The 24,572-nt window shown below is 47.5% G+C and overlaps 1 protein-coding gene across 1 annotated transcript in view; it reads right to left on the reverse strand.

Moving 5' to 3' along the window:
* Positions 1-24,572, reverse strand: part of KSR2 (kinase suppressor of ras 2) — a 394,653-nt gene that overhangs the window by 93,278 nt on the left and 276,803 nt on the right. Inside the window, exons 6-7 of the mRNA XM_007189467.1 lie at positions 9,937-10,006; positions 6,903-6,986 (exon numbers count right to left, since the gene is read on the reverse strand). Coding sequence (XP_007189529.1) covers positions 6,903-6,986; positions 9,937-10,006 — 154 coding nt within the window. The remainder of the gene's footprint in view (positions 1-6,902; positions 6,987-9,936; positions 10,007-24,572) is intronic.

The following is a 24,572-nucleotide window of genomic DNA, read 5'->3' on the forward strand; positions in this document are numbered from 1 at the left end:
TAAACCCTGTAACATGCCTCCCAAGAAGTTGGCTGGTTCTGAAAATCCCCAAAGAAAAATGGAGAACAAGAACTATGGAAAAGTAGCAAATGGGCTAACTTTTCCATAACCTTGACCTTGCTTAAGCCCATGGAGGTGATTTGGTGAGTCTGTTTCTTTCCATACTTTGTGTTAATAGAGAATCCACTTCTGCAATGAAATAAGTGCTGAACAACTTAAAGATTCTGATTTGAAGGAATCCCCAAATCATTAAGGTGACTCACATGTCTTATCACATCAAATGCACATACTAGCCTCATTTTACATCAGAGAGGTTTAGAAACTCTCCCAGAGTCACACAGCTACGAAGCGGCAGAGCGAGGACCTGCTCTCTCTAGCTCCAGTGTCCGGATTTTGCTACTGCTTTACTGTCCTAAGTTGAGTTCCCTAGAAGCAGATCCTGAGATGGGTAATCTGGCAGGTGGTTTATGGAGGGAGTTCTCCAGGATGTTCCTCAGCAGGATAGGAAATGGGGGAGAAGCTAAGCGAGGCTGTGGCTGCCGGCGACTACAGTCTCAGCCTGATCCCGCAGGGGCCTCCGCAGTGTGAACTGTACCATAGGGTCTGTCTGCCTTGAGGCGAGGAAGCTGGCCTTTTGCACACTTGCACCAGTTAGGCCCTGGCTCTGAGCCACCCGGGGGAGGAGCTGCAGTCACCCAAGGGCGAGCCTCCAGAGAAGGTCTCAGGTATGAGCCGTCGGCAGCAGCGCCCCTAAATGAGGTCACTGGCACTGTGAGTACGACATCAAGGCACACGTGGGCGAGCTAGGGCTGCACTCAGCAGCCACTAATTTTATCACCTTATCTTCAAAACACAGGAGGGAGTACTCTGCGGTCCTAGAGGAAAATGAGTCTGAAACATCTGCAAGGTATTCTGATACCCGAACCCTTCCCGTCTCAGGCCCGGAGAGCAGGTGACTCAGAGAACATCAGACTCCTGGCTTCTGCCCTCCACTCCACCACCCAGAGGAAAGGCCATCCTGACATCACATTCTCCTCCCCCAATCAGGCCGCATCCTGGCTGGCAAGCTGGTCCAGCGTGACGAGAGCTCCAGAGCCCAAGACTGCTTTCCCCGGACTGCAGCCGGATGCGCGGTGAGCGGTGCCCCCCTGCAGCCTGGACGCACAGCGGTAAGGCTGGCGGCACAGCGGTAAGGCCGGCGGCACAGCGGTAAGGCCGGTGCCGCGGCTGCAGAGCAGAGCCAGTCTCCTCTCGAGCCCGGGCCCCGCCTGCAAAACATGCTCAAACTCTTCTCAGCCCTGATCCAAGCCTCTGCCCATGCTATTTCCTCAGCCCAGAACACTCATGCTTATGTGCAAACAGGAATTATCTGAGAGTTTGGTTAAAAATGCAGATTTCTAGGCCCTATCCGTAGAGTCTGGGCCAGAGTCTGGGCTACTTGTCCATTGGTGGGTTTGGATGTCCCCTCCCTTCTACTCTCCGGCCTGTGCAGGAAAAAAAAAAAAACCCACCTTGGTTCAAACTCTTATTTTCTAGAACACAAGCCACCCAAATCACTGCTGACGCCAGTTTTCCTGCCAGAGATGCAGATAGAGGTGGAGAGGTTTCCAAGGAACCAGACCTCGGCTCTGCAGAAAGGTCCTTCTGTAGAAGGACTCTGAGAAGGAGGAAGGAGGCAGATAAGGCATGACTGAACCAGGGAAATGCATCAGCATCTTACTGCAAAAGCAAACTTCAGCCAGCTGAATCCACAGTTATCAGACAGTATGTGGATTGTGCTGACATCCGACCACTTAGAACTAAACTCCATTCCGTGCTCATGAACCTATTAGATGAAAATGCCTCATTTTAGATAACTGCAAATTGCTTTCTGAGCATAATTTCCTATTAGTTCATTAATCTCTCTATTCAGAACGCCGACGAGACAGCTGATGATAATTCTGGAGGAAGTGGGCATTGAACCAAAGCAGGAGGCAAAGGGTTAGATATTTGGAAGTATCCTGGCTTCCGGAGTGGAGGGGTACCCCAAAATTAATTCATAACGTTAATTACAGTATTAACTTTCATTTATTAAGCTCTTATAATGGGTCAGGTACCAGGCTAAGCATTTTCCCTTATTTATCTCAGCTGGGTTTTTTTTAAAACAATCTAGTAAGGTAGATATTATTTTCTTCTTTCTGTAGAGGAAGAAATTGAGCCTCAGAAGTGATTACACAGTTAGTGGCAGAGTCAGGATTCAAATATAGGTGTGTGTGTCTGACCTACAGCCTGGTTTCCTAATCATACCTTATCATTTTGACTCAGCACACAAATATTTACTGGATGAATTTACTGGAGAAACTAGGATGAACAAGACTCATGTCTGTAGAGTGAGGCCAAGGGATGTTAACAGCAGAAGAGACAGAAAAATAATCAGCAAAGATGGACCGACCTTCAAAAAAAAGAAATGTCAGGTTGGAAAATAAAATTGGATTTTGCCAAATTCCTGCTTTTATATAGAGCAGTGGTTCTCAAACTGTGGTCCCAAGACCAGCAGCAACAACATCACCTGGGAACTTGTTAGAGATGCAAATTCTGGGGACCCACCTCAGACCCGCTGAATTGGAGACTCCGGGGCATAGGTCCAGGAAGCTATGTTTCAATAAACCTTCCAGGGGATTTTGATACACACTCAAGTTTCGAGACCCATAATCTAGAAAAATAAAATCAGCTCCACGAGGGAATTTGGAGCTCACGAGAGTAGCGCTTCTCAAACTTAATGTGCACAAGAATCACCAGGACAACCTTAAAATGCAGATTCGGATGCGGCAGGTCTGGGGCGGGGCCTGAGAGTCTGCATTTCTGATCAGCTCCCAGGTGATGCTGATGCTGCAGGACCAGGGGCCACACTTGGAGTAGCAACGGGTCTAAGCCAGGGAGTTTCTGGCAATAACACAACCAGAATTGCTCTAGGTTTAAAAAAAGGGGGGGGCGGGTGGGCGGGAAAGAACCATTGCCTTTGGGATAGGTTCAAACCCAAGCCTCTGGAAATGCTTTAAGAAAACAGGAAATGACCCGCATCACATACCACATTTTTCCCAAAGCTCCCACTCAGGTATAAGACCTTCTCTGAGCACTTTAATTAAAATTGCAGCCCCTCCCCTGACTCTTCCTGTCTCCCTCCTCCGCTGTGCTCTTCTCCTCAGCACTTCAGCATCATCTGAACAGATGACCTATTTTACTAATTTACTTTGTTTACTGTCTGGCCTTCCCCATCTCCATCTCTCACCAGCATGTAAGTTCCATGAGGGCAGGGATTTTGTCTGTTTCATTCACTGTTATTTCCCCTGTGCCTAGAACAGTGCCCGGTGTATAGTACGTGCTCAATAAACATTAGTCAAGTAAATGAATACACATTTCTGCCCATTTTTTCTAAGCTCCCTCCCCATTCTCGGCGCTGCCCTCTGGAATTTCACCTATTGCTGCTCTCATGCATGTACTTCAGTTTCACCAAAATTCATTTCTCTATAGGTGTGTCTTCCCCTAAACTTGACAATGGGGTCTGTGTGTTACCCTCTTCTGTCCTTCATCCAACCCTTCCACTCAAAATTCTGCCAACCTTTGAAAACACATATAAACAGCCATCCATCCTCACTATAATTAATGCAAAACCCACAGAATTTCATTCATGCAAACTTCAGCTGGTGGTATCAGTAATGCATGCTCCTAATTACATACTAGAGAGAGTGCTAAGCTCCACTGCCATCACACAAGTACAACGTCAAAGTTCCTGAAGCAACCCAGAACTCTGTAGCTGTTACAGACTCTGCTTTCACCTTTTGTGCAGTTTTTCTAAGGGCTGAGGCAAATTGGAAAGATCAGTTGTTCCTTCCAACCACGGCTTGGTTTGAATCCTGCCTCTTAGAGTTCCAGGAGCTATATCTGCACAAGGTGGAGTGAGGAGGACTTTTGATAAAACATTGTCATCTGGGGCAAGGACATTTCACCTGTTCCTTCCAACCGCCCTGTGGCAGGAGGTGCTAATACCACACCCACTTTGCAGGTAAGGAAACTGAGCCCTGGGATGACAGTCCCTTGCTCAAGGTCACACAGGGAGTCTGGCAATGCAGGTGGGACTCCAGCTCAGTTCTGGCTGCTTTAAAGCCTCTGCTTCTGGCACCCACCTCTCTCCCCCAGGTCCCCGTCCCTCCCACAACCCTTGGCAGGGTCTGAGCCTCTGCTCATTACTTCTGGAACAGAGACAGCATGAGTTGAGGCTATCTCATACTTCTGCCTCTAGCGCTGAAAATTAAAATGGCTCAGGAAGTATTCAGCCTTGCCGACTCCTGGCTGCATCCCTGTCACCTAATTACCTGACTTCAAAGCCTCCACTCGGCAGGTGTGAAGATGTGAAAGCTGCCATTTCCCCTCAGAACATGGAGTGACTACACACAGATAAGACAGGCCCCAGAGCAGCTGGTATACCGGGGAAATCAGACAGAACTTTGAGTTGGACCCGAGGGCTTGGCTTAGTGTGTCTCAAAGTCAGAAAGACCAGGGGCCGCCATCCTGGGTACTCACCTGAGAGTTGGGTCTATAAAGGACCAAGGTGGGGATGTGGGCCTCCAAACACTAATGCTTGGTAGTTACTGACCCCATCTCCTTCCCTTGTGCCATGGAGCTTAAGGCTCCTTAGGGGCTGGAACTCATTAATCCTCCCCACAACTCCAGGAGGGACGGGCACTCAGCCTTACCTTATGACTGAGACATCCAGGCTGGGGGAAGAATAAGAACTCCTTCATGGGGCAGGGATGTGGGGAGGCCTGAAGGAACCCAAATGAGTTCGCAGCCTGGACTGGATAAGGAAGAGGAAGTCTAGAGGAGAAAGAAGGGTTCCTACTTTTCAACTTAGCGGCTCCTGTAAGGCGATCAGATGCACACTCATTTGTAACCCTTAGATACAGTTGAATGTTATTGACTATTTTACAGTAATTGGACCAAAGCGGGTATTTAATACAAGTTTACAGAAGGAAAGAGGAAGGCCAGACAGAAAGGCATTTGTGACCTTTGACAGAGGACAAAACCCTAAGCCTGGCACTGGGCTATGTCCTTTGGTGCTGATTTATTCAACGCTCACTGTCACATTGGGCAGGTGTGATGATTATTCCTTTCATGCAGATGAAAATACTAGCAACAGAAATGTGGGGCGACTCGCCCAATGTCATTGAGCTAGACAGTGGTGGGACCAGGATGTAAACCCATCTCAGTCTGACTCCAGGGCCCACGCTGGGCACTGCAGTCTCTCCTACGTCCCTATCTGTTGCCAGCCATGACCCGGGATGGGTGCGTGGAAGCAGGGGAAGGAAGGGGCTTGTATGGTCTGGTCTTCTAACCAGAACTCAAGACCAACATGATGCCATAGGAAGGACAGGAGTTCAGGGGTCAGGGTTCAAGTTCTGACTGCCACTTCTTAGCTGTGTGACCTCAGGCTTATCCTTGCTAGGAGTCAGCTTTCAAATCTGTAAAATGGGAAGAATCAGAACCCCCCCCCCCAAAGAGGCACCACAAGAAGAAAAAATAAAGGGCAAAAGGCGTTTGCAAACTCTAACTCAGGGATCAGCAAACCACGGCTGAGTGGCCAAAGCCAGCCATGGCATATTTTTGTACAAAAGGCTTTACTGGAATAAATAAATTTGTCACACTTATTTGTTTATATATTGTCTATGGCTGCTTTTGAGCAACACAGCAGAGCTGAGTGGTTGTAACAGGGACCCACTGGCCCACAAAGCCTAAAATATTTACTATCTGGTCGATTAGAGAAAATGTTTGCCAACCCCTGATTCCAGATGCTATGAAAATGCAAGTTCCCACTGTGCCTCTGCAGACAGCACTATGCGTTTCAGCATCGCCCTCAGCTCTGGTTCTTATTCATAAGCTCTCTCCTTGACCCGTTACCCATGTGTAAAGGTTGATTTAAGACCTATTTCTGAAGGGAACACTCTTGCACTGTTGGTGGGAATGTCAATTGATACAGCCACTATGGAGAACAGTATGGAGGTTCCTTAAAAAACTAAAAATAGAACTACCATATGACCCAGCAATCCCACTACTGGGCATATACCCTGAGAAAACCATAATTCAAAAAGAATCATGTACCAAAATGTTCATTGCAGCTCTATTTACAATAGCCAGGACATGGAAGCAACCTAAGTGTCCATCATCGGATGAATGGATGAAGAAGATGTGGCACATATATACAATGGAATATTACTCAGCCATAAAAAGAAACGAAATGGAGGTATTTGTAGTGAGGTGGATGGAGTTAGAGTCTGTCATACAGAGTGAAGTAAGTCAGAAAGAGAAAAACAAATACAGTATGCTAACACATATATATGGAATCTAAGGGAAAATAAAGGCCATGAAGAACCTAGTGGCAAGACGGGAATAAAGACACAGACCTACTAGAGAATGGACTTGAGGATACGGGGAGGGGGAGGGGTGAGATGTGACAGGGTGAGAGAGTGTCATGGACATATATACACTACCAAATGTAAAATAGATAGCTAGTGGGAAGCAGCCGCATAGCACAGGGAGATCAGCTTGGTGCTTTGTGACCACCTAGAGGGGTGGAATAGGGAGGGTGGGAGGGAGGGGGATGCAAGAGGGAAGAGATATGGGAACATATGTATATGTATAACTGATTCACTTTGTTATAAAGCAGAAACTAACACACCATTGTAAAGCAATTATACTCCAATAAAGATGTTAAAAAAAAAAAAAAAAAGACCTATTTCTGAAAAAAACAGAGAAGCAGCTCTCCTGAGAGCCAAGAAACCAAAGTCCCATAAGCTATTTCAGAGCCCAGGATGGCTCCTGCCGACATCAGGCACCATGAAAAGGTGCTTCCAGGAACAGCCACTTACTTGCAGTTTTTACACTTGAGGCCAAAAAGCATCCCCTTCCCACAGACTGTGCATGTCTGAGACATCCAGTACTTCGTGGAAAACCTGCGGGAAAGAGACAGAAAGTGTTCAAGGCCAAGGTGATGTTGACTGACCGATCTCTAGAAGGAAGACCACTGACAGGATAAGAACATGGGCCCTGGATTCCAGCCCCACTTCTTCAGAGATAGGTGACTTAATCGAGTTGCTTAAACTTCAGTTTCTTTATCTGTAAAGTGGGAATAATAACAGTATTGACCTCATAGGTTGTTCAGAGGATTAAACAAGGTCATGCACAGTGCGAGGGCTTTACATAGTGCCTTGTAAACAGAGAGCGCTCACTGAATTGGGCTGTGACTGTATTGTTACCCAAACATTCATAACAGTCATTCGGTCGTTCAATAAACATTGCCTGCCTGGAGGCCTACTATGTGCCAAGTTCAGATCGGAGACAGATGGATAGAGCTAGAACTGCCCTCAGAGAACCACAAAGCAAGGTGGGGCCCCCCGGGGGTCTATTCCCCGTCACTGCTAGTTACATCGCCTGGGGAGCTTCAAGAAGGGGTGATCCCCTCCAAAAGTGGAGACTGCAAACGTTAGTAGCAGAGAAGAGGGCCCTAAAGGGAAAGCCTTTTTGGACCATCAGCCCACCTCGCTCCCCAGCCACCACCACTTGCTGCAAACATAAGGCAGTGTAGAGGTTTCTGATATACAGCTAGGAACCAGTGGGAACAGAGATGCATTTGATTAACTTCTGGGGCCCCCTGCTGCTGCCAGCGTGCTTTCCTCTTCAAGAGATACCAGGCAGCGGCAGGGCTGGCCCCAAGAAAAGTATTGAAGGTTGCCAGGTCAGAGTTAATTTTCATTTTCAATTTTTGTCACCTTCCGCAGGAGTTGTAGCTAATCTCCACCGCCTCACAGTGTCAAAATGAAAATTGGAAGCGATTACGTAACTTGGTGCTTAAGAATTTTGAGGGCCAGCCTGCATCCCTCTGCTGTACCATCTTGCCTGATTTAGGTCAGTCACTCTTCCAACAGAATGATCTGCAGCCCAAAGCCTCCATAACTAAGCAAATAGCAATATTCTGAAGAGACACTCTGGTGGCCAAGAAAACCCCCTTTCCAGTTTTGGACTGGGGGTTGGTTAAGTCCCTTTCTGCCCCTTTAGCAGGACGAGCAAGTGTGGCAGGATCTATTTTGCAGGATTTGTCAGCTCTGGGGAATGGCAAACGGACTCGTGTTTCATCCACCAGCCAGCAGCGTGGGGATCGAGAGTATGTGTGGCAGGTGGGAGTTCCTTCTCCTTTCCAGCCCTCTCCCATCCCTGGGATCAGCAATCCCTCTTCCAAGCTGTGGCTGAGGTGACTCTGAGGACAGCGGATGGTATGGGATTTTAATTTCATTTTTTCACCAAGGCTGGGATGAGTCTAGGTCTTTTCCATCCTGGCATGGAGCCCAGGGAGAAACACAGGGTGAGACTGGAGAGTAACAAGGCATCCCAAGTGCCAGCTCCTCTAAGAAGATGTTCCTGATGCCCAAGATCATCAGATCATTTTCCTCCTCTCGGCATCAGCATTTGAATCTGAGGTACCACCAGGTCTAACATTAGGGTGCTAGAGTCTGGTGTCGTGGCTGAGCCATGGGTGTGGCCAATTGGGTGGAGCCAATGCAGGGGTGTGGCCAATGCAGGGGTGGAGCTGAGCTAGGGGTGTGGCCAATCCAGGGGTGGAGCTGAGCCAGGGAGCAGCCTGTAAGCGAACAAAAAAAGGCCCTTCTTTTTGATGCCTTTCTCTCTGCATCTCACCGCCTGACCACTGACGTGTCTATCGTGTATTTCTCACGGCTTCCTCCACCGTTTTCTCATTTGAGTCTTAACAACCATCCTGTCAACATATTTCTTTCAAAAACTGTTGACGAGATGCCATTCCGGGAGAATGTGCTCATTCCTGCCTCACCCCGGGTTATGGTGACGTGTCTGCCCCTGGTATTGCCTCCCCACCTTATAGCTCTGATCCCCACCACCACCGTACTGTCATGGTCTGTTAATTGTCTATCTCTCCACTAGACCTCGAGCTCCCCAAGGCTTAAAGCCTTACGTCGTGTTCAGTGCTGCAGCACTGGTACAGATATTCTCTATAAATACTAGTGGAAAGAAACCATGAATGAGTGAACTCTCTGCTGGTCACAGAGGCCTCGTGCAAAGAAAGCTCTCAGCAGAGGTGTCAACAGAACGCAAAATGCTGGGGTTAATTAGCTTGTAGATTCATCACTTAATCATTCAGGGCCTCAGTTTCCCTATCTGTCAAATGGACATGACCACACTTGTGCTACTTACCCCACTGAGTTTGTGAACAGATTGTGAAGCTAATGAGATAAAATGTGGAAAGTTAACTTCGTATAAGGGATGACTTAGTAGATAGAAATCTTCCCCCTGAAAAGGGCAGGTGTACTCCTGGCGAGGTTGTCCCGGGCACCCAACAGGGCTGGAGCCCTGGACTGACCTATGCTTCAGCAGAAAGTGAGCATCTCTGACTCCAGCCTGCAATCTTGTCTTCTGGGTGGGGAGACCCAAAATTAGGACAAGCACTTGTCTTAATATTGATATCATTTACTGAGTGGTTATTATGTACCAGGCCCTTTGCTTAGCACTTTAATATATTATCTCATTTAATCCTCATGACCACCCTATGAGTAGTCAGAAATATCTGATGAGAAAATTGAGTCTCAGAGAGGTTAAGTAACTTCCTCAAGGTTGCAAAGCTTTACTAGCTGGGACTGGAATACAGGTCAGTCTGACTCCAAAGGCCTGGCTTTTAACCAGTAGGTGTTCATTTTATAAGAGCCAGGTGAATAAGAAGCAGACATCTCAGTCCCTTGCCACGTCGAGGTTCAGCCTGGCAGAGGAGAGAAGAGCATGGTGATATAGGAGCTGGAGCAAAACACCCTGCCCAGCCTTCCCCCACGCTGGGCCCTGTGCTGGGAGGTGGGCCCCGGTGCAGCCAGGAATCCAGCCTACCTGTGCTTGATGGAGTTGCCGAGGTCTCTGCGAGGGATCTGTGGGGACCAGCGTGGCACTGACAGGGTGTCTGCAGGGAGAGAAGAGAGGAGGAGAAGGTCCTGTTACACAGAGAACCGGAAGTGGGGGTGCGCTCCCACTGAGCCCCAGAAGGAAGAGGGAGGCTCGCTGGCCTCCGGAAGGACACTGGCCGCCATCACTTGCTAAACCAAAGCCAAAGGGAAAACTGGTTTAGCTTGTGTTACCTTAACTCACGCAAGGTCCCCCGGGTGGGGCAGTGCCTGGAAAGAAACCAGCTGGGGGAAGAATAAAACTGAGCATGGCTCCCATTTACCAAGTGCTTACTGTGTGCCAGGCACGTGCCACGTGACCCACATGCCTTAGCTCGTTACATCCTCAGCACAAGGTTCGGGGGCGTTCGCATCCCAGCCTTACAGGTGAGGAAGCTGAGGCTTGGAGAGAGGAGGTCACGTGCTCAAGATCCTGTACCTTGTAGACCACACAGCAGCTGTGAATCCAGGCTTAAGGGACCTAGAACACGTGCCTGTGTATGCAAAGTTCTAACTCAGCAGATTCCAAATGCCAGTCATACAAGTACCACTTTCCTAATTTTTGTCATGCCCCTGTACAACCCATAAAATTATCTACTTAATATTTTAGGTTGACTTATTTGTTTGTTTAAACACATTTATTCTCAAAGCAACTCTATATGGAAAACCAATATCACTTTCTGTATATTATAAGTAACTATTTAAAATATGTCTAACCATGTGCCACCTAAACTCATGCTGGAATAAGTGGATGGATTGATGAATGGATGGATGAGTGGATAGATGGATGGATGGGTAGATGAATGTCTGGATAGGTGCATGGATGGACAGATGAGTCAGTAGATGGACAGATGGGGAGGTGGGTGGATGGGTTGGTAGGTGGGTAGATGGATGGATGGATGAATGGTTGGATAGGTGGGTAGATGGACAGATGAGTTGCAAGGTGGACAGATGGGTAGGTGGATGGATGGATTGGTAGGTGGGTGGATGGATGGGTAGATGGATGGGTGGATGGATGGGTGGATGGATGGGTGGATGGATGGATGGATGGATGGGTGGATGGATGGGTAGATGGATGGGTGGATGGATGGGTGGATGGATGGGTGGATGGATGGATGGATGGATGGGTGGATGGATGGGTGGATGGATGGATGGATGGATGGGTGGATGGATGGGTGGATGGATGGGTGGGTGGATGGATGGATGGATGAATGGATGGATGGATGGATGGACAGCTAGATGAATGGATAAACTGATGGATGAATGGGAATGAGGAAGAAACAATAAATCACACAGACTTCAGACTGGGTGCATCTGCCCATCTGGTCTTTTCTTTTATGCCTTAGGCTACATCCCAGCGACCCACACTATCACTCCACCACTGACTGAGTTCCAGGACTTCTTGCACAGCCTTTGGGCACCAGCCCCCACCTTCACTCCACTGCCTGGTTGTCCGTATCACCCTCCTCGCAGACCTCACAGGCCCCAGAGAGGTGTGAAACAGCAGCAGAAGTGAACCGGTGCGGCCTGTGAAACCTCCACCAGCTCGGGCAGAGAAGAAGGAAGCGGCTGAGCCACACGCCAGCTCTCATTTCTCAGGCCGGATGGATGGAGCCAGCCCCTGTCCTCAGGGCTGCAAACGCACGCCTCATTTTTCACAGCAGTTGTTAAGGAGTGGCACGCTCACTGGGGAGCTGGGCATGTCTGAACCGAGCAGGGAGCACTGAATCCTAACCCACTCACTCCTCTCTTCTGTCTAATGACACTGTCAACAGCCATCTGAAAGCTGTTTCCAGAAACCCCAATTCTGCCCTTGTAAAGCTGGGACCATTTCTGGAAGAGCTAATGATTTCCCAAGCCCCAAAGGCCAGAGAAAGAGGGAGATAGCATGATATATCACTCAGAATCAGAGCCAGGGGAATTTCCTCTAGTTTAACTAAAAACTAAATGTCATCAAGTCCAAGCCCATTTTATTACTTGTTTTGGCTTCTGAGAGAAGCAAAAAAGACAAGAAAGAAAAACAGTTTTAAAAGAGAGAGAGAGAGAGAGAGCAGGGGACTGAAGTCAGATTTGGAAGGAAGAACGCTGCTACCTGCTAAGTCCTTAAAATGCTTTCTCTGGGGACGGGTAGAGGTGGAATGGCTGTGCTGGAGAGGAAGGGTTAGCTCAGACACACAGCCTCCTCACGGGGAATCTACGAAGTGAGGAGTGCCAAAGCGGTTTCATCTCATGGGATGTTAGTGGCGGCTGTCTAGAAAAGTGTGTTGAGGATTCTGAGGCTCAAGAGGAAAGAGCATTGAGACTGATTAGTAATGTCTGCCGGGGTGAAGAATAAGGCAGTTCCACCAAGTCTCCATATTTCTGCCACTCCTACAAGGACAGGGACCACATCTTCATCTTCGCATCACTGCCTCACAGCATAGCCAGCACCTGGGACAAAGTAAGTACGTAACACATGTTTGCTGAATCTGAGATTATTATCATAGAAACAGTGAACTTACTGAGCATTCCATATGTGGCAGGCATAATTCTGTGCAGTTTATACGCAGAAGCTTTGCCTCTATGCAGTCGGTGTTCTCATTATTCCCACTGCACAAAGGTAGACACAGGAGCTCAAAGAGGTGCAGTGACTAGCTAAAGGTCACACAGCCGGGCACTGGTAGATCCTCAAGGGGTAACTCTGCAGTTGTTCGCGAGCCTTCCAAAAGCCCCTACATCAGCATCTTCAATCAGGGGCACTTTTGCCCGGGGGGAACATTTGGCATTGTTTGGAGATACTGCCAAATAACTGGGGCGGTAGTGTGGGGAGGCTACTGGCATCTAATGTGTAGAGACCAGGCATGCTGCTCAACATCCTACAATACCCAAGACAGATCCCCGCGTCAAAGCACTAACTAGACCCAAATGGCAATAGTGCCAAGGCTGAGAAACCCTGATCGAGATGTTTTTCACTACTCTAGCCATCTCCCTACCCCCTCCCTCTCCCCACAATCTTGAGATGGTACTTCTGAAGCTCAACTCAGTAGAGAACAAATCCTCTTTTATTATCCGCACATCTCACCGTTAGATTCATATCCTAGTTGTTCTCATTCTTAATTACAGCACCTTCTCGAAAAAGTAGGTGTAATTAAGTTTAGTAGTTTGGTTTCATTTCCCAATATCTGGTTGAAGGAGCAAATTCCGTCAGTTACATTCAGCGGCTGCGACATCGTTAGTCTCCAGCAATAATAACCTCCACATGGCTTCGTCTGTGGGTGTGCAGATCTGAACTCTGAGATCTTCTCCTTACTTTCTTCGTTTGGATTTCATTAAACTTGCCAACGCAAGCCTTAAAGCAAAGGAAAACTGTTTAAAGGGAAAATCTATGAAAATTCAGGCCTTATCACAACAGAGAAGGCAAACAGCACTTATAGCAATTAAACTGATATGGAAACTTCTGTTTAACAATCAAAGTGCCTATTAAGATGTCCCCATAGCTGAACAAAAGCTTCTTTTCTACTCTAATTTTCTAATAACAAGACACGCAGACACGAAGTCAGAATTATGACCACCCCTGGTGCCTTCGGTTCCAGGGGTAGAATAATAGACATTTCTTCCCAGATATTTTCATTTGCAGTGCATGGCAAGGGAGAGGGCTGGAGAGAAGGAGCGATTTTCTTCCCTCCTTTAGGTCCCACTGTTGATGCCCTCTCAAAAGTGCCTCTGTATAACAGAAGGGGAGAAACCAGGAGGCTTGGTCTTTGACACCTTGGTAGCCAGATAGTCAAACAGAAGCCATGATAGAAGAAACCAATATTAATAAAGCATCATGGTAGGTTGAGCTTTAAAATGAAAAACTCAGGCTCTGACCTGGTGAGTTTGAACTCAGGCTAACAGAGGAGTCAGGCATGGGGAAAACTCTTGAAAACATTTAACACAGAGACATCACGTAAAAATGGGTGATGATAAAGCAAAGGAAAAGGAGGGAAAAGAAGAGGAAGAAATAAATAAGAATAATGATAAGAATTTTAAAAATGAGAAATAAGAAAAATAATAAATATGCTTTGTGTTAAGTGTTACCATGTGCCAAGCACTATTGCCAAATAAGCCCTTTACATATACTCTCATTTTATCCATACACTGCATGTGTGCGCACATGTGATGTATCAGCTGTTATCATCGGTGCCATTTCACCAACAAGGAAATCGAGAAGTCATACCATTTGCCTAAGGTCACACAGCAAGTAAAGGCCAGGACTGGGTTTTTAAAATTCAGGTCACATAGCTGGGGCTCAATAAATGACAGCCAATTTCATCCCCATTTCACAGATGGGAATACTGAGGCTTAGAAGCAATAAGCAATTGTCTATAGCTAAGAAGTGACTGAGTGGTGATCTGAACCTCAGAGAGGAACAAACTGGATGCTTCTAGTCCAGACTGCTCTCCAGATACACGGAGTTCAACCCATCCTGTACTGTCTGTGCCTCCTACCTCTGTCTGGGGAAAGCAAAGGAAACAATGAGAACCAGCCCTTTTAAACTCAGAAAAGGGCCTCAGAGGCCCAGAAAGCAATGTCACAGTATGTTGTTTTTATTAATAATACAGTATGTTGCTTTTTTAATAACACAGTATGTTATTCCTACTATCATTCATACAGTTACTCAGTAAACATTTTGTTGAATATGCCTACCCGCCACCCCCAAAGATGTCCACGTCCTAATCCCTGGGCCCCATAAAATATATGACTTAACAGGCAAAAAGAGATTTTGCAGATGTGATTGAGTTAAGGATCTTGAAACGAGAGATTAGTCTGGATTAGCCAGGTAGGGCTGATGTAATCATAAGTGAAAGATGGAGGCAGGAGGGTCAGAGTCAGAGAAGGAGATGTGATGTTTGCTGGCTCTGAGAATGGAAAGGGGCCAAGTGCCAAGGGATGCAGCAGCCTCTGGAAGCTAGAAAAGGCAAGAGAACAGAGTTTCCCCTGGAGCCTCCAGAAGGAAACAGCCCTGCAGACACCTTAACTTTAGCCCTGAGACTTGTTTTTGGACTCCTGACCTCCAGAACTGTAAGATAATACATGCATATTCTTGTAAGCCATTGAGTTTTGGTAATCTGTTACAGCAGCCATAGGAAGCTGAGACGGCAATACTGCGTGCCAGGTACGGAACTGGGGGTGGGTATGGCAAACAAGATAGGCAAGTTTTCTGAGCTTAGAGTCTACAGCGGGAGACATAACGTGACACATTCCATGAAGGAAATAAAACAGGACTTTGGGGTTTGTGTTAAGGCAACGGGAACCGTCTAGTGCGTTAGAACAGAGGCAGGAGGCTGTGCAGGGTCTTACGCATTTAAGAGCTCCCTCTGGCAGCTGAGGGGAGAGCAGCCTGCCAGGCTATGACAAAAAGAGGACGGCCCCACTCCCACCCCCTCCTCTAACTCCCCACCTCCGCTGGGGTCCAAAACATCAGCCCTGACCCTTACAAGGCCATTCAGCTCCCAGGCCAGGTCTTTCTCACTTGAGCCGTCATGTCATGATCCCACCTGCAGCCCCGAATAAAAAACCCAGACCCCTGAGTACTCAGTCCGCTGGCTGGTACAGGAGCAATGCACAGTCTGACTTCTTGTACGTATCCCAAGCGGGGAATTCGCCTCTTGGAGCTGTTTCTTCCTTTAATCCAAACAACCCTACAAGGTTGTGTCCCTAGTTTAGAGATAAGGAAAATGAGGATAATTAATTGTTCAAAGTCCTATTGCTAGTATTTGGTGGACTTGAGAGTTGACCCCAGCTTCCTATAAAACTAAAGCCTTGCTTTTCACCCCCGCACCCTACTGCCTTCCTATGCTATGTCTCCTTCTGAGACATGCGTAAAAATTATTGTTCAAATCACGCAGTCCTTGAGTTGGAAAGGACCACAAGAAACCGTCTATTGCAGTCTCTGAGTCTCTAAACTCTATTGGCTAGAAGAGGAGCTATCCTATCCTTAAATGTTTCCATGGAGATAAAGACCTCTGAGCACACAGTACTATTAATAATAACAGCTAACATTTATTGAGTACTTACTATATGGCAGGACTCAGATTAAACGCTTTAGATGTATTATTTCATCTAATCTCCTAACTCCATGTTAGGCGGGAGAGCTGGGGTTTGAGCTAGGATAGTCCAACCCCAGAGCTCATCCTCAGAAATGCCACAAATGAAATGGAAGGTCCAGCTGCCCTTCAACTTCTAGCCCAGGGACAGGAGAGACTGAGAACTTAACAATGGTGCTGCACTCAAATCAAGCAGCAAATTCTTTAGGCTCCAAGGGTCCTGAAATTAATAAAACTTAGAGCATTCAACTTTTCATCTGCGGCCACAGGCCAGTCACCAGCTAAAATCCCACTGATTCATCCAAGGTGCCAACCAATCCTTGACTAAAGCTGTTCACAGTATTATTCATATAGCGGGGAACTCTATTTGCTTTAATATCCAATCCAAATACATCAGATCTAAAAGTCTTTTAATCATGTGCTCTCTAAAGGTTACAGCACCATGGTGCTTCGGGGCCAAATTGAGTTTCTCTATGTAGATGGACATAATTTTCTCCCTGAGACAACTACAACCCACTTCTCAAGATCCAAATTTCATCACCTGTGGGCTTGTGATCGCTATGAAGGTGTCTAGGGAACAACTCAGCACTGGTGAGTAGTAGATAAGAGTGAGCCTGAGTCGCAGGTCTTGGGGGAAGAAATAAGGCAGAAGAGATGCTGGGGGTGAGCAAAGGTTGTGCTGCTCACTCTTGATGGAAGAGACCCTTCAGGGGAGATGCTTAGGGATTCCCCATGGCATTGAGGCAAAACAAAGGGCAATGGTGAAGTTACCTGCCTAGAAATAGGAAGACTGCAGGAATGGAGGTATCAGGGTCAAACCAATCTGCATGTATGTGGGGTTCAAACCAGCTACAAGGCCTTGAGCACAGGCCTGTTTTAAAGAAAGAGCAGCAGACTTCATTTCTGAATGCAAAGGTTATCAAGTTGCCCCGTGGAGTGTGGGACTTTGGAGTGAGTAGACCTGTGTTCAAGCATCAGCTCAGCCACTTACTAGCTATGAGACCTCGGGCATTTTCACCTCTGTGAGTCTCAGTTTTTGTCTCCTGTAAAAAAGGGGTCATAATATCTCCCTCACAGAATTGTTAGCAGGATGAAGAGGGGTAATATAATTGGAACAGGGCTTAGCTGAGTGCCTGACATATTATTGTTATTCTTGTTTTTGTCATTGTCATCATCACTCCACCCCTACAATTAACACACCAGTTAGAACCTCACAAAGCTCTCCATGAACTATGATTTAGAACAGAGGTCGGCAAACTATGACCCTCAGGCCAAATCTGGCCCATCGCCTGCTTCCGTAAATAAAGTCTGATTGGCACACAGACACACCCATTCATTTACACACTGTCTGTGACTGCTTCTGCACTATAATAGCAGAGTTTGAGTAACTGACAGAAACATGTGGTCCACAAAGCCAGGTATAATTATTACCTGGCCCTTTATAGAAAAAGTGTGTCAACGCCTGATTAAGAGCTGTGTAACTCATTTCCTTGGCTAATTAGTGGAGAAACTTTTCCCTTTTTCTTTTCTTTTTTTTTTTTTTTTCCAGTTTTATTGATGTCCACAAAGCCAGGTATAATAATTACCTGGCCCTTTATAGAAAAAGTGTGTCAACCCCTGATTAAGAGTTGTGTAACTCATTTCCTTGGCTGATTAGTGGAGAAATTTTTCCCTTTTTCTTCTTTTTTTCCAGTTTTATTGAGGTATAATTGACAAATAAAATTGTAAGATATTTAAAGTATACAGTGTGATGGTTTGATATACGTATGCATTGTGAAAGGTTTTTTTCTTTGAAGCCAGAAGAGTTGGGTTATAGACCCACTGCGGCCACTTACATGGTGGGAATTCTTGGACAAATGGCCTGCAGCTTCCAAGCCAAAGTGTGCATGACCACGTGGTGTCACCCCTCTGCTCAGCTAATCCTAGGTATGTTGTTTCAATGTCCATTTTACAGAAGAGAAGAGCCAGGCAGAGTAGAACCATCAAGCGGTCCAGCCAAGGTTCTAACCTATCCCAGTCTCACCCCAAGCCTATTTTCTTTCTAGCTCTCACCATAGAATAATCTGTGATGAGGCAATGTCTCTGATTACATGCCACTGCTGAAATCCATGTCAGCTCACGAAGACAGAGGGAAAGGAAAATTAACTCTCTCCTCTCACTGTTTCTGCCTGGGCTAATTAATACGATTATCCAGTTGTCACTTTATCAAAGCAGAGAGAAGACCTGGAGGACATGTAAGTTACAATAGGGGAGGTGGTGGTGCTGGTCATGGTCAAGGAGAACAGATGAAGTGCTCTCCTGGGAGTGGCTCCAGGTAGAAGTCTACCTTGGTAGGACAGGTGAGCCGTGAGAGCACTGAGCAAATGGGAGCACAGAGAGAGCTGACGTGTGAGGCAAGAGGCAGAAAAGTGCAGAGGATGTGAGGGGAAGACCTCACAGTGAGTCAGAATCAAAGTTCTCTTCCATCACCTGTTCCTCCTGGCCCAAGGCTCGGTTAAAATTTTTTTTAAATGGTGAAACCAAACTGGAATTACCTTCAGGATCTAGTGGGAAAACTAGGATGTATTGATTCTAACACCCTCCTTCAAAACCATGCTCCCCTTTTTAAAAAACCATCACCACCTCGCGCCTGAATCCCGGCAGGTAACTGCTTAGCTGGGATTCCCTGAATTGCCCATAAATCACACATGTGAACAGTGATAACATCACGCCCTCTCCCAGCGAGACGTGTGAAGGGTGGAGTCATCACCTGTGATTTATTTCGGCCCCCTCAGATGTCCTCAATTAAATTTCATTGCCAGTAAAGAAAGGGAAGATGGCTGAGGCATTTAATTACATTTTATACTGTGCTCGCTGTTGAATTTATTGAAGTGTATCAGGGATTTTTAACCTCCTAACCAAACAATGGGACACCTGGGTGCCACATGAGTAATTATCTTCCTTGTGGGAATGATAGACGAAGAATCTAAAATGTTAACAGTAGTCTGGGTATATGTGCAGGCGGTGTGGCGGCAGCGGCGGGTGATGGGAGTGGATATGACAAGAGAAGTGAGGCAATGGGCCGCTAATTCCATGACACCGCCCCACGGACTGGAGGTGCGGACTGGTACTAATTATGCATCTTCCCTCAGTTCTAAAGACTAGACCTATTAGGAAACCCATCTTCCTTCCCTCTCCCTGTATCCCCTCAAATTTCCCCTTGATATAATTTTACTGCTATGGTCTAGAAAGAGGAGAGGAATCATCTTGAAATGTCAAAATCAGTTTATGTAATAAGATAATCAAATACAAAAAAAAATCTAGAAATCCAGCAGAATCTCATTAGGAAAATGGATCCAGGTTGGTTTATTTGGGAAGCACGCAGGAAATAAATTATCAAGAAGGAAATATGTGTGATGCTTCTGGAGTTAGAGTGGAGGGTGGCAGGTCCCTTCAATAGACTCTTGAGGGCAGACTTGGTATATCCAAAATCATTATCTCCAGGACCTCTGTTATAGCATCATGTCTACTCAAGTGACCACGGAAAGTCAGATGAAGAGGAAGAATATGCCAATCTCAGGCCAAAGAGGAAGAAACGCCTGGTGCCTCTGAGAAAGCAGAAGGACAGCACTGAGGGCCAGTCCTGGGCTGAAAATTGCCACTGGCTGCATTGCTGTCCCCAGCCTTCCCCTGGTCACATTCACACCATGGATCTACTCACTTGCACCTCCCACCTTCAAAGATACTGTTCCCTCTTTCTAGAACAGTCTTCCATACCCCTTCCCTACTTCTCTTAGCCTGACTCATGCCCACTCTTCCTCCAAGATCTAGCTCAGGCATGGCTCCTCCAGGAAGCCCTCCCTAAATGTACGGGGCAGACACCCCTCCCGGAGCATCCTGCGCTTACCTCTTTGGGTCACTTGCCTCGTTGCACAAGAGCCTCTGCTTACACATCTGATCTCTCCACCACCCACTTGACCGTGAGCTCCTGGACAGTAGGAGCTGCCGATTACTCATCTTTATGTGTTCAGTGTCTCATGCAGAGTTTGGCTTAGAGCTGAGAGGTGAAGGGTTTTTCTTGCTAACTCCAGCAAAAATAAGCCAGTAGCCTAACCCTCCAAAGGGAGGCTTCACTCCTCCACAGCCCTGCAGGGCCTGGACCACTGAGGGGTCCCAGGAAGCCAGGCGCCCCACTCTGCCCTGGCCACCCACCCATACCTCCAGCGCTGGCTCTCAGGCTCTGAGCGGGAGCTGGGACCTCAGCTGGGGCAGCTGACCAAGCTAAGCCCATCTGCTCAAAAATGGAGCCCACCACGTCCTCGCCCAAACCTCTCCCCACGTGCCTGTCTGTTCAGGGCCCCACGGTTTCCTGAGCCACTGGGGTCAGGACCCCTGGAACGTTCTCGGCTCCTCCTGACTCTTACCATTGACAGGGTCCCTCTCGAGGGCAGATTTGCACTGTATGTCAATGTTCACATTCAGTCCCCTTAGCTACTGTGTCAGGGAGGTCTAGTATCAATCCCATTTTACAGATGAAGAAACTGAGGCTCTGAGAGCTTAAAACAGAGAAGCAAAATGATCAAAAGAATGGGGTTTGGAGTTAGAAAGACCGGCGTTATTGTCCTGGTTCTGCCCCCAAACTGGGCAAGGTACTTAACTTCTCTCAGCTGCCGCACAGTAATCGCGATAACAGCTAACACGTACCAGGCATTGCCTAAGTCAGTGGTTCCCCAATTGTCAGCATGCTGGAATCAACAGGTGCCTGGGCCTCTCCCCTGCACTGTGATTTAATTCAGGGGTCAGCAAAGCACAGCCCATGGGCCAAATCTGTTTTATAAATAAAGTTTTGTTGGCACATCAACATGTGCATCGTCTACAGCTGCTTTTGCACTATAAGGGCGGAGCTGAGGAGCCATGATGAAGACCTGATGGCCCACGAAGCCTAAAATATTTACTATCTGGCTCTTTCATTAAAAGTTTGCCGATCCTCGATTTAATTATACTGGGGTATGGCCTGGCTTTGAACATTTCGAAAGGTTTTCAGGTCATACTAATGCGCAGACAAGTTTGGGCACCACTGGCCTAAGTGTTTCGCCTGCATTAGCTCATTGATTCTCTATAACATATCTGTTTCATTCCCTCCTGTATCCTCAGCAGCTAGCACAGGGATGGCACAAAGTGGCATCTCCACAAATATTTACTGATGAACAAATGAACGAACGAACGAACAAACGAACGAATGAACAATCCACCCTGTGAGGTAGGTACTAATGATCCCATTTTGCACATGGGAAAACTGAGGCTCAGAGGTCGCCTAAGGAATATGTCCTTCTGGGATTTTAACCTAAATCTCCCGGACTGCAGAGCCCCATTTGTGAGTACCGTGGTCTCTCTTCAGATATTCAGAAAGGAGAGACCACCCGCAGAGTTGGTGAGGGGGGTCTTCTTGTGCACCCTCCCTGGGAGAGACACCCTGAGCAAGAGGAGAGGCAGCCTGGAAACCCGAAGACGCTCGGGGGCCCCCGCTAGCGATGCAGAGCCATCTCAGACCACACAGATACAGGACCTGTCTCCTTGGCCTGAAGGAAAATGCTAACCGGTACTGCGCCCGGCTCAGGCTTAAATGAGGACAAAACAAGAGTTGACAGGCCTTGCGCTGCCATCACCGCAAATGTTCCTGTGAAGGGAGGAAAACAGCCAGCCCCGTGCTCCATCAATTTCAATTGTAAATGGTCTCACGTTGAAATAGAACAACAGAAACGGCAGTATCAGGGACAGGCGTGGGGCGGGGGAGGCAGGGGACATGCAGACCACAGGCTGGGATCTGCAAGTCGGGCTTGACATCTGGACCCAGAAATGGGCAACAAACGTGTTTGTGGATGGCACGTTCCACAATCCAGGCAACCCAGGGGCCAGACCCCCTCTTTTGCCTAAGAGGCAGAGAGACAAGATGGAATTAATTACAGGCGCAGATCTGAATCCCAATCCTGATTTTGCCTTTGTGATGCTTGTGTCCTCTGCTCTTTGGACCTCTTCCTCTGTAAAAGGGGAGCGATAACACCCATCTTGCGGAGTTTCCCTAAGGCATCGGGCACTGGAACATGAAGCAAATGCCTGGTACGTAGTAGGTGTGCTATAAAGGTGGCTTTCACCTCGAGCAACCTAGGTGCTTGTCTGCGCTTTCCTTAGTGGCCCTTCTCTCCGGCCTGAGAAGACAAAACTGGGGAGGAGGCTCTTTTGGGAACGAGGCCACGACTCCATGCAGAAGCAGTGGTGAGTTATGGGGAGAGCAGAACTGTCTAGGTCCCTCTGGCCATTTATTCCCCTCCTGTCATCCTGTTCTCTGAGCGTGTCCACAGCCCTTACTTGCCTGGATGTGATGGATGGGTCTTAAGTTGCTTGCACACTACATCATCAATTACTTACATATTTACTGCCTTGAACTAGGTTTATGGATCTTAAATCAGAGCTGTTCAGAGTTGCCTGAGCTGAAATTCTTCCCCAATGGAAATGTGGCATTTTAAAAATTATGCTGCCACCCTGTAGCCAGTGTTCAGCAGAAGTTAACTGTCCTTAGAACAAAGGGCTGCTGAGAAGTTCCCCACGCAGAGTCATTCCGTGGAATTTACTGCCTGAGCAGGCTCAGCGGGGACAGACCAGGTGAGCTTGCTGCGAGAGACCCCAGTCCGACTTTAAGAAACCCAAGACACCAGGCATTCTTGGGTCTGAACTTCGGGCAATAGATTTCCTCCCCGCTCTGTTCCCTGATGCTCAAGTGATGTCCAAAGCTGTGTCACACGGTCTGTAGTTTGCAGACATGGTGGAGACAGCCTTGTGATGGAGCATGTTCCAAGGTCAAGATGGGGCATCCATATTCCAAAGCATCTCCAAGTGGGGCTGAGGTGATGGAGATGTGACAGGTCCTGGTCCTGATGTGGCAGCCCTGAAGGTGAGGCCGTGGAGACAGGCGACCTCTGCTACAACAGGCTCACAGTTTATCAGTGAGAAGTGTTGTCAGTATTGCGGGGGTACAGAGAACCCCCATCCCAAGAACTTGGAGATAAGGAAGTTGACCCTCCAAGTGTGAAACCAGCCCAACCCCTACTGGGTCAGAGGACAGAGGAACAACATTAACCGAAAGCAGTGGTTCTCAAGTCTCTGGAGACACTTTGGGAGGTCACAGCTCGGGGGATGGTGCTACGGGCATCTACTGGGTGAAAACCAGGGATGCTGTTAAACATCCTCCAAAGCACAGGTCAGCCCCCAGCACAAAGAATTATACATCTCCAAATCCATAGTTTTATAGTTGACAATCCCTGTGCAAAGAGTCAGGAAGGGACCTAAATCCAGAGCCTGATGCAATCAGATTAAATATTAGATCGAAAGAGGAGCTTAGTCAACCATAAAAAGAGAGGCAAAGAGAGTCACAGGGGCAGATGTTGGCTCGCCTCTCCCGGCCCATCCAGGGGACAGGGGTCTTTGGCACTGGAGCTTATTCCTTCTTCTAGTAACAGCAGCCTGGTTTTCCTTTGGGAAACAACCGTTCTGGCGTCTAAGTGCTAGAGGTTCAGGGCAGGCTGGACCTCTCAGTCCTGGGGCAGGGCGTTTGACCCAGGCATGGAGAGTCCAGAGTATTCCAACTCCTTGACCACTGTGACTGGTTCAGAGGCAGACATGTGACCCGAGATGAGCCAATCAGAGTCCACGAAACACCCTGGAACCTTTTTTTAAAAGATACCCTCTGTTCCCCGGAGTAGCTAAGCTGGTGGGCTACACACCTGAGTGCCCAGGGGCGACCTGAGCATACCTGTGGGAAGGGCCTGCCTGAGAAGGAGGCCAACACACTAAAAAAGCAGAGTGGAGAGATGCAGAACAACCAAGGGCTGATATATCACTTGAGCCCCTGGAGCTTCTCTATTAAATCCTCAGTTTTAAACATTTAAAGCAGTTTTAAGTTGTTTCACTTACAAGCAGAAGAATGTTGCCCTTATACAAGGTCACAGAGACAGACCTTATAGCAGACTTCTGTTATCTCCAGTCGCTATAGCAACCCCTCTCCCAAACATGAGATGGTTAATCATTGTGAAGGTGGTGGGTGGTAACCCACCATTCATGGACCATGTACTAGGCACTAGTACTGAACACTTTACAGGTGTTATCTCATTTAATCTGCCCAATGGTCCTATGACATCTTCATTATTATTATCTCAAAATCACAGAGAAGGAAAGTATAGTTCAGAGAGGTTGAATAACTAGTTCTAGGTCACACAGCTCGCCAGTGGTGGGGCCAGGATCTATCCTTGGGCAGTTTGCCTGTACTCTCAGTTACCCTGCCCAGGGAGAGCAGGTTGTCCCAGCCCGAAGCCTTCAAACATTCCATATAGCAAACTCTCCTGCTCTGTATTCCACATTCACCAGGAAAAGTCCTGATGAAACTCTGGCTTTCAGGAAGGGTGTACTGCAGAGAGGAAATGGGCAAATCACATGGCCCTTGAGAAATGCAGTACCTGTGACAGTGAGTTCTCATTGTACATTATTA

The sequence above is a fragment of the Balaenoptera acutorostrata genome, chromosome 13 (genome assembly GCF_949987535.1).
Source record: "Balaenoptera acutorostrata chromosome 13, mBalAcu1.1, whole genome shotgun sequence".
Lineage (NCBI taxonomy): Eukaryota > Metazoa > Chordata > Mammalia > Artiodactyla > Balaenopteridae > Balaenoptera > Balaenoptera acutorostrata.